A 10,589-nucleotide genomic window follows, 5' to 3' on the forward strand; every position below is an offset into this window, starting at 1 on the left:
AGACTTTTCTTGACACCAACTGAGACTGATGGAGAGAAAGACCGCCGTAGTAGACCTAGTGTTTGGTAAGCCTTTGCTGATATTGAGTTGTAGTGGTCTGACCATGAGAGGTCTGATGAGAATAGCATACCCAGGTCCTTACAGTGCTGCTTGCATGAGATAGTAGAGCCATTGATTGAGTAGTCAGAAGATGTGACCGCTTTAGTTCTATTGTGAAAACGAAGGAGACATGACTTTGAGGCATTGAAAGATAACTTTCGTTCCGGGTCCCTGCACCAGTCACTAAGATCTAAGGATGAACATCCCATAAAGGCTGCTAGCAAGTTTCAAGTCTCGCAGGACTTTCACAAGTTCTTAGTCGCCAAAGTCCATCAAAATCTGTGAAACCTTGGGTCTCTCAGCCCTTGGGAACCCTGAGAACCGGGTTCTCCCTATAAACCCAATGGCATACCGAAGCTAACCGCAATGACGTTTTATGATGTCATAGTTTACATAAGCACATGTAGTCGAGCGCCCAAACTGATAATTCTTCTTTTAAAAAGCTAATAGAGCAAGATTTTCTGATAATGAAGGCCTTTATGAAAACTAATTGACTCCAGCAGCTATTGTACTGCTTATCAGTAGCAGCAAGACTGTTTTAAGAGTGAAACAACACAGCCGCCATTCCTCTATGAATAATTATCATTATTAAGTCATTTTGTGACGTAGCTACATTTTTCAAATTCCACGCAGCTGCTTCCATGATCCACTTCCGTCCCAAACTGAAGTGGGATACGCTAAAGGGTTAATAAATAGTTGCTATAGAGACGCCATGACGCATTAAAGCTCTCCGTTTTTTTATTCCGTGTAACATTCTCAGTGCACAATCAAGTTAAAATGTCGAAGAGTTTATAAAAGAAGGCTTCGCTACCCCTATTTTGGTATCAAATTGCTTCTATAACATGTTTACATGATAAAATGAATTTAGCCCTGGTAAAGATTTTTGTGATTATGACTGAGCCCAAAGCTCTAAATGATCATTCCAGCAGATAGCCAGGTTTTTTCAAATAGGGTCACATATTGTTTTTAGTCATAACATAGATTTCAAAGATTTGTATGAAATCTATGAAATAACATTTCTATGGAAATTTAATAGTTGAGTTTGCCACCATGTTGGTTACTAAGCGTATCTAGGACCATGATCCAGTACATGTACAGTGGATATATATATATGCGTCATGTGATGATGTCACTTCCTCTACCTACTATACTCTTGATCAAAATGGAGTAGTATTCTCTCTCTTTTCACTTAAGCAGCAGTTATCTCACTAATAATACTTGCAATTGACTCAAAAACGTCAGTGCATCCAGATAAAAGACTAATAAACATGATAACTTGTGTTAAGTCAGCTACAGGTAGCAAAAGCTTGTCCTCTATCTCAAACGACTAAACCATGCTTTTCTAGAAAAGGCAAAGATATTGTATCTTTAAATAAAGTGCAGATCTTATTCTTACTCTTACTATTTGTTTTTGAAGTGTATGCAGACTCCTAGTTATCTAAAAAATGAGATAGGGGAAGAAGTCTGAGACCAGTTACAACTTAAGAATATTGTACTGCATTAAATAAGAAAATTGTATCATGTTTATTAGTCTTTTATCTTGATGCACTGACGTTTTTGAGTCAATTGCAGGTATTATTCGTGAGATAACTGCTGCTAAAGTAAAAAGAGAGAAAAGCTACTATGCACACCTCATATGCAAGCTGAGCCCCGCCCACTTAGGTAGTCCAGCCCAGGAAAGGTGTGGATTGGCACCATGCAGCTGATGGACCCACGATGGCTTGAACAAAAAAGGCCGTATATAATGTGTGTACAAAGTAGTTCAATGTTATATACATGTGTACGTGTGCTTAATGTCAATTTTTGGAAGGGTCTCACACTCCCCCGGGGGGTTGGGACCTTTCTCAATTATTTATTTCTTGTCTGTACTAATACTTGAAAAATTCAAAAATTAGCATCACTAAATAATCAGATATATACAACTGATAACAATAATTATACATAAATTCTACAGTTTTAGCTTCTTTCTTAGCCTATAGGCTTGCTTGCTGCCATCATTGCAGATGATGATACAAGCTGATGATGAGCACATATTCAAGAGCAAGTGCAAATGCAGGGAACTATCCTTTTGGAGCATACTTTCTTTAACCCAGCTATAGCAGCGAGGCCATGCACCGTAGGTGTCTCGTTACTATAGGATCAGCAGGTAGTACAGTTATAGTTGTTACTGTTGTTATAATGATCTTGATGTTTTTGATTGTCATGGTAACTATCGGAATAATAATAATTGTCATAAAGTGAGTACTTTTAAGTTTATTTTATTAAATTTAGAATTCATTTATAGGATGAAAACTAATCATGGTACTAGTGATCTTAAAACTAATACTGAACCAGTTTATGATGATCCTGATATTAGTTTGAAGGAAGTAAAACCCCAAGCAGTTTATGATGAAGTTAAAATTGAATCAACTGATCCTGTTTCTGCTGCTGATTATGAAGTTCCTGTCACTGCAATTACTGAAGAGAATGTTGATATAAAAATGGAATGCAATGAAGCTTATGCTACTGTAAATACTTTATGACTATTGTAAACTATAATTAATTTGCTGCAATTTGTTTTGTCACTTTTAGCCTAGTCTCATTGTAATCTAGTGTAGAACTATTAAACTTTATTTTAATTTGGTTGGACTGTTCAAAACATTCAATGTGAATAAAATAATTATATAATTAATTGTGGGTGAATTAAAACAAGGCGTGTATACTCTCATCTCTAGAGTCATCAACAATAGCCTATCAATAGTCTCTTATTCCAATGTAATGCATTTTATTAATTATTGTATATAATGTGTGTTCCTGCTGCTTATATTCTTCACTCAACATTTCACTAGTGTCTTTATCACGTTTTGCTTCCTCTTCTGATCTCAAAACCTACACACGGCAAACACACAAACATTATATTTAACCATCAAATATGTAACCATCAATTCATTAGGTAACATGTATAGTCAGTCAGTGCATTTGATGTACATGTGGTCAAGCAAATACATTGGCAACAGAGAGCATAAAACTCAGTTCTATTTCAATATTTATTGCTTTAAGTATGGATCGCTGCTCTAATTGAAGCACCAGTTAATCTAACAACAACAAATTAAAACTGCCCCTTGAATTAATTATAAGTGTCTAAGACTTTCTATCAAGGCCCTTGCTTGAGCAGTAGGTACTGACAGTTGCTCCTATACATCTATTAATTTACTTTAATAATATCTTTTGATGTTGTCTTCCCTTCCTTCTGATGATCACCAGTGCTTAGTTTGATTGGTGTGCATTGGTTCAGTTCAAGTGATATTTTATGAGGATGGGCTGGTGATGTTGAATCAACTTTAACGCTAACGAGAATGTGATCAAATAAGCTAATAGTGAATGAAGAATGATGAGTTGTCACTTTAATACTATGATCATTAAATGTAATAGAACCTTGAATGAAGAAGGAAAGAAAGACAGAAGAAGTGTGATTACACATAATAGTTAAATGGGGTCTAATATTTACCTTCAATCCAGTTCAGTGTGTTTGGATCATCAACTTTTGGTGATAATACTAGTCGTCCACTCTTATCCTTAAAATAAACTGGAGATTGTATACCATACCTGCAGGATAGGGTCAGGAGGATAGGAATGAAAGTAGAGGAACAGAAATATTAATACAGTACCTTGGTGAATAAGCCATGACACCATTAGCTCTTATATTGTATACAATAGCTTCTGTGACAGTACCAGCTCTGCTGGCATTGAGGAAATAAAGACCTTGAAATAATGCACTACTCTCTAGCTGTGCACGTTTTGCAGCCTGTAAAGTATAGCAATATATGTTTGTAGTAAATATGTAATAGTGCATTATTAGTGTATTGTATTCTTTACTCTCTTCTTATCATTCATATGTTCACAAATCCTTTGCAATTCACTGTCATCTGGTATTACATCATCTGACCTTCCTTTATCATATATACTCAATAATTGTCTGTGAACCTAAAAAATCATTGAATTACTAATCTGTCTCTCTCCCTACATGAGTATCTCTTCGTTCCTACCAGTAGATCAGCATATCTCCTAATAGGTGAAGTAAAGTGTGTATAATGCTTTATTCCCAGTCCATAGTGGCTCAAATGATGATTAGAGCCTGGTCCAGTTGATGTATACAATGCTTGTATCATTGCCTGTGTTGCTAACATTCTTAATACCTTTTGGATAATATAATTATGTGATTGTCATACATGACAAATATAGACCGACCTTGTTAACTTCAGGATCAGTAACATCAACAGCTTTATTTAGCGATTGAGCTAGTTTAAAATTACTCCTAGCATCAATCGTATAATTACGTGCAGAAGCACAGCTCTTTAGTAAAGAAAACTGATCTTGTGGGGGGGCAGCATGACTACGCAACTATGTAGATTAGAAGAGGAAAGACAATGCATATACATGTATATACTGAAAAGAAATAGGAGCACTGAAAGAGGAAAGATGGGGAAAGAAGTGAGAAGGACTATCCTCCATACCAGTGCCTTTGATGGTAGATGAAGTGATATATCTTTAGCTACCAGTTCGTTAGCAAATATCATACACTCAGCAACTGTTTCATGAACCTCGAGTACCTATTGAAAATAAATAAAGAAATAAATAAGCAATAAATGTACCTTTTTAGGTATTATATCATCAATATTGTCTTTATCAGTCATTTGTATCTTCACTTCAACTCCCTCAAGTTCAACTGCACCTGAAAATGTTAATATCCTCTTTAAATCTATAATTATCATAAATAGCATCATACCATTTCTGTTTCTTTTCTCTCTTAGCACACGTGCAATTTCCACCAACTTTTTTATTGACTGCCTTAAGTCACTGACTCTACAAACAAAAATTACAATAAAAATAAATTTACATGTTCCTTGCCCACGTCTAATCACTGCCAAGGCCAAAAGTAGTTCTTTAATCAATGTAGTACTCCTATTATTATTGTGTATGTGTCCTGAGGTGTAAAATAACTGAGCTTACAGACGCTGTACTATAGTGCATGGCTTTTGAAGTACCATTTAAAATTCATAATAGATTCAATTTTGATTGAAATCAACTCAAAACAGATTTAAAAAATTAGAAAATGTATAAGTGCCAAAAAAGAAAAATTCTCTTTTAGTCAATTTTCACAAAATTTGGCCAAAAACTCTATTTCAAGTAATTAAAAAAAATTTTTAATTTCTATTTTAGTCGGAATCAGCTCAAACTTGCTACACACCATAATAACATGCATACATATATCAGAAAAAATTATAAAAATTAAAATTCTGTTTTAGCCATTTTTAATGAAATTTGGCTCCAGACCATGCATGTACTATATATATAGTACATGGTCTCTGGCCAGATTTTTGAGCAACTTTAATAAAATTCATTAAAAATCCAATTTTGATTGGAATCAGCTCAAACTAGATATATATACAATAACTGCATGTACATCAAAAATTATATAAAAATAGTGAATTCTCTCCTAGCCATTTTTGACAAAATATCATAGATCAGCAAAGCTCTACTGAGAAGCTAAAGCAAGAAACTGAACGCTATAATGAGAAACCTTGAATGTCACACTTTAATCTACATTTGTACAGTGCATGTATATATGATCATATAGAGAACATTTTCCTTCTGTCTGTATTGATTCAGTACTCAGTATACTATGGTGGCTCGATTTGATAAAAGTTTCAATTACATTCTGTTTAGGCTTAAGCCTCAATACAATTATGTAGTTGTAATTACAATTATAATTGACCCCAGATCTCAAATGACACTGATTCAAAATATCTTTGGTGAGCACATTGGCTCAATAAACACTACAGTATACATACTTTTTTGCTAGTTCTGATGGTGTTAATTTTGATTCACTTAATTCTGGTATTGAATCAATAATATATTTATCATCTTTATCTTCAAAAAGATCCTGTGCTACCTGTAAATAATGATTAATTAGATACATGTACAATCAATAATAACAATATCATGCAGTACCTCATATGTTAGTTTGTAAGCTGATCTAATTATAGTACGTCTGACTGAAACACTTTCTATACTAAAGTCACGTGGATTCAATCTACATAAAACACTCACAGCATATCTGAGAGTATAGGGAGAAAGAAAGAAAAAAGAGATATAACATGTAAGATATAAAAATTGCAATTTTTAAAATTATAAAATACCAACCTGTCTACATTACTGAGTAATGAACAAAGGTTGGAGCTAAGTACAGCTGGCAACATATCATATCTTCTATCAGCTAAATACACAGTCGTTGACCTAACAATTATTCATTTATCTATTACTTATTTATTAATTTACTGACCTTTCTCTAGCCTCTCTGTCAGTGTAGCTACCAGATCTTACAAAATATGACACGTCAGCAATATGCACGCCTAACTCAATGACTTTCCTTAATGACCTATTAAGAACATTACCATATAGCGGGGAAAATTTAATTTGGAAAATTTGGCATTTTGATAGCCATTCACCAAAATAAAATCTGCCATTTTGAGCCATTATAGGCATGCTCAATGGCACATGGCCACTAATTTGCCAAATTAAAATTCGCCAATCACCAAATTTAACAATTTGCCAAATTTAACTTCCTCCAAAATTTCCAGCTATACAGTATTACTCGTAAACACGACATAGTATACTGATATTTACATTTGAAATGACCAGAATATACCAACCTAACAGAGAGAGTGTCATCAACATCTTCACAGCCTTTAGGATCAATACTGTATATAAGGTGTGATTCACGTAAGTCTATTCTGTTTTTCAACTCTTTCTCTTCAATTTTCCAACTGTCACCATCTGGTAATTCAGAGAGTATTGACTGGGTAAAACTACTAGTGCTAAGCTCATTCTCAATTAGTATAGCCTGGATTTCTGTCTAAAGGAATGGAACAAATAGATTTAAAGTATGAGATTTAGAGATTCATTCCATACTTCAGTATCTCCTATAGGTCCAATGCTCCGTACAAAGTGGCCATTAGGATAATAAGAATTGATGTCCCAATTATCAAAACGAACTACAATCCTAAAAAAGTTTTGCTCATATATTTTCATTCTCATTCTTCAGTATGGGTATCAGTCTTACCTGTGATGTTTGAGTTCATTTGACAGTCTTGTGCTTATTCTTATTTTAGGTATTCTTATGTCATATGGTATCACAAGTACTTTTTCTAATTTATAATTACTGGAAGCACTTTCTTCCTAGTAAATAAAATATAAATAATTTCAGAACTCAATATTATTTTATTTTAAATCTTTTGCACAGCACAAGGGCATCAATATGCATTAAAACCCAAGTACACATGTATATGCATGCATGACTTTGGAGTTAATATTGTGAAAATACTTAGCATGTACGCTTATTGACTTTAATTTTATATTCTTCATGTCCTTATGTCCAATTCAAGACTTTCCATTTGTTAAATGTTGCAGGCTAGCCATTTATTTAATAAGGCATCTCATTAACTTAACTGGAAAACTAGCAATGATATCTCTATTAGACCTCAACAATATACCAACCACTCTACCAGTTGGTCTGGGATTATCACATGATTCATCATGTGACTCATCATTATCTCTCGATGGTAACTTTCTTGTCACTCCTTTCCATTCTGATCTATCAAGCAACTGGACACATACAATATCACCGGTTATAGAACGATTTCTAATTATATTAATAAAAAATTTATGTCAAACAATATTCCACATTGTTTATTATACCTATGAACTATTCCGTGTATAAGTACATCTTGCTTAGCAATTGGCTCTGTTGCAATGTCAGTGTATATTCTTGAATTACGTGGTTTCACAAATGCTTCATTCCGGTGAAATTTACTAACTCTTATTTCCCCAGTCACTAGACTACCCTTGAAGGAGAAAGCAAAGGACAGAGAGAGAGTTAGGGAGAACTGACAGTCTACCAAATACCATTACATACTTTTTCAATTCCTTCCTCCAATTGATCATCATTAAGATACTCAGTATATCCAGTAATACTAGATTGACCTTTTGGTACTTCCTCATCTTTACTCTCAGTTTGTACAGCAACTAGTGACTGATGCAGTTCATATATAGAGCTACTGCTACCATGATGAGACTGGAGATACTCAGAAAGAGTGGATATTTGAATTAAAGGACAGCTGGTAAGAACCTCAGCATAATCCTATAATAATAATAAGAAGAAGATGTACATATAAAACACTCCACATTATTGGTAGTTTGGTACATGTATGCACAGTACATCTTGATGTAGCTAGGTTAATAAGGTTATACACTCGCATCAATTAAAATATTAAAAACTATGGCTCATAAATAGGATAACTAGGATAAATATAGTATACGTATGTGTACAAACAAAGAAAGTGTTGCCTGAGTTTGGCTCATTCAATTTCGCTATTATTATTAACGCTATTATTATTAACGCTATTATTATTAAAAGTATTTTTGATTAAAATAATTATTCTCTTACCTTACATTCCTCAGTGATGAGGACAAGCTTCACTTTATCCACTAAGCCCAACATTTCAATGTGTCTGTAGTACCACTTTGCAGCTAGCATTGTTAATCTAAGTAAGATATTATTATTATAAGTGTACATTCATTTCTAAAACTCTCTCCTCTACTCCCACTTTCTCTATTTTCCATCTCTCTTGCACTCTTTTCTCTCTCTCTCTCTCACTTTTGTTCCCAGTCATCAATTGTTTCAGTTGGTTCTTGCTCAACATATGTTTCTAACTGATGCTCGTTAGGAAAATGGACGGAGGATTTTGATGGAACTGAGAGCGATTTCATAAAACGCATAAATTTTGTGTATGAAACAGAATATTTTAACTAAAAGAGAGAGAGAAAGGTCAATTTCAATAATTACTATTGCTATTACTTGAATATGTTACAATGATATTTATAACATAATCATACATCACTAATAGCAAAATTAAAAGCACATTTTACTTTAAAATTCATAAAAAATTAAAAATTAATTTTGATCGGAATCCTCTCACAATGTCTACACAACATACCATAAATGTTCAAATAAAGGCCGGGCTTAAATAAATGCCTGGTACTAAGAATCTCCAAGTATAAATACACATATTTTAGTCAATATAAGTACCAGAAGGTTTAGAGTGTCCCAAATGGCCTAACTTGTTAAGCTGAGTGCATTAAACCTGGAGTTCTGGGTTTGAATCACAGTTTTACTTCTTTTTTTATTTTATGCAACTTTTTTGTCCTGGAAAAAAATAAACGCCAGGGCTTTTATTTGAACATTTACAGTACATGTAAGGACATGTACATCATCAAAAAAAGTACAAAAAATTATATAAAAATGGAGAATCCTTTTATAGTATTTTTAATTTGGCCATGTACTATTATAGTACAGGGACTTTGGCAAAATTTTGGAGCAACTTTAAAAATTGGTAAAAAATTAAACTAGATTAGAATCAGTTCAAAATTTCTACACAACAAGGTAAGTACATGTATATCAGTGGTTGAGAATCTGGGGGCCAGGGGGGCTAGAGCCCCCTCCCCACACTTTTGATGCAGGGGGGCCAGAGCCCCCCACTTTAATTGCAGGGTGTAAAGCTCCTACCTTTGCTGCTGCAGAAGAGCAGAGCTCATCCTAATTTTGATGTAGGGTGCAGCAGGAGGGGAACTGTCCCCACTTTTCATTGTTTATGTTATTAACTTAGCAAGTTTATTAAATATCATTAGTGTCAATTCATTGCTTACTATTACATATACATACGCAAATTACTGATACCGGTAACTTAGATTTAGTATTAAGTGCTAAGGAGTATATTAGTATAACAGATGAACGCACTAAATTTTTGGAATCATTTTAAAGATATTTGAATTGATGAATATAAAAAATGAGCCCCCCCCCACTTATAGATTGGTGTCTCAACCCCTGTATATGCATCATTAAATGCAATAAAAATGGAGACTTCTTTTATTGCCATTTTTTGATAATACACTGCACAAGTTTTTGTTTGCGCCTCCCCATGTATGAGTGATTTATGCCACAAAAATTTTTCCCAAAATAATTTATTTATTCTCACATTATCTGATGCAGTTTGAGTGATGATGAGACCTCTTAATGTTGGGTACTCCAGTACTTCATGAAATCTTTCAACAACATTGACATCAGGCAACAAATAATGAGACAGATCATCAGTCAACATGCACTGAGCTATATATATAAAGAATCAAACATCAAAATCTTATCATAATTTCTTACTGTCAGACAGTTCCTGATTACATATTCCACATTGTTTCATGCGACAGGGTATGTCATCTCTTAAGTAATGCTCCCTAATGATGGAGATCGGCCCCCTCCTGGGTCTCCTCTTGCTCAATGGTAAAATAACTGTTCTATCAACTTTCTTCATGTTGTTCTTTTGCTTTTGAGGAGGAGCTCGAGGTGGAGTTGATCTTTAATGAGGTGGAAATATTCATAAGATTCATGCAAACATAAT

At 34.0% G+C, this 10,589-nt stretch overlaps 1 protein-coding gene across 1 annotated transcript; it reads right to left on the bottom strand.

The window, feature by feature from the left end:
• Positions 1-2,722: 2,722 nt before the first annotated feature.
• Positions 2,723-10,502, bottom strand: LOC100640371 (DIS3-like exonuclease 1). Its single transcript, XM_019997586.1, has 24 exons — positions 10,352-10,502; positions 10,173-10,303; positions 8,795-8,946; positions 8,585-8,681; positions 8,054-8,278; positions 7,837-7,982; positions 7,588-7,780; positions 7,202-7,317; positions 7,051-7,141; positions 6,792-6,994; positions 6,422-6,517; positions 6,283-6,375; positions 6,091-6,196; positions 5,931-6,031; positions 4,865-4,941; positions 4,731-4,810; positions 4,593-4,688; positions 4,327-4,479; positions 4,125-4,274; positions 3,955-4,062; positions 3,747-3,883; positions 3,587-3,684; positions 3,293-3,513; positions 2,723-2,967 (listed from the first exon to the last, which is right to left on the bottom strand). Exons 1-24 carry the CDS (start codon positions 10,500-10,502, stop codon positions 2,833-2,835), a joined length of 3,156 nt encoding a protein of 1,051 aa, XP_019853145.1. The 3' UTR covers positions 2,723-2,832.
• Between the last annotated feature and the right edge of the window lie 87 nt (positions 10,503-10,589).

The sequence above is a fragment of the Amphimedon queenslandica genome, unplaced genomic scaffold (genome assembly GCF_000090795.2).
Source record: "Amphimedon queenslandica unplaced genomic scaffold, v1.1 AMPQUscaffold_13362, whole genome shotgun sequence".
Taxonomy (NCBI): domain Eukaryota; kingdom Metazoa; phylum Porifera; class Demospongiae; order Haplosclerida; family Niphatidae; genus Amphimedon; species Amphimedon queenslandica.

What these genes read in the sequence shown, in the direction of transcription:
- LOC100640371 (XM_019997586.1), bottom strand. Translation starts at nt 10,502, where the DNA reads ATGAAGAAAGTTGATAGAACAGTTATTTTACCATTGAGCAAGAGGAGA. An exon ending in AATGAACTCAAACATCACAG is followed by an intron (nt 7,142 to 7,201) that starts GTAAGACTGATA and finishes AAACTTTTTTAG; the next exon opens with GATTGTAGTTCGTTTTGATA. An exon ending in GACAGAGAGGCTAGAGAAAG is followed by an intron (nt 6,376 to 6,421) that starts GTCAGTAAATTA and finishes AATAATTGTTAG; the next exon opens with GTCAACGACTGTGTATTTAG.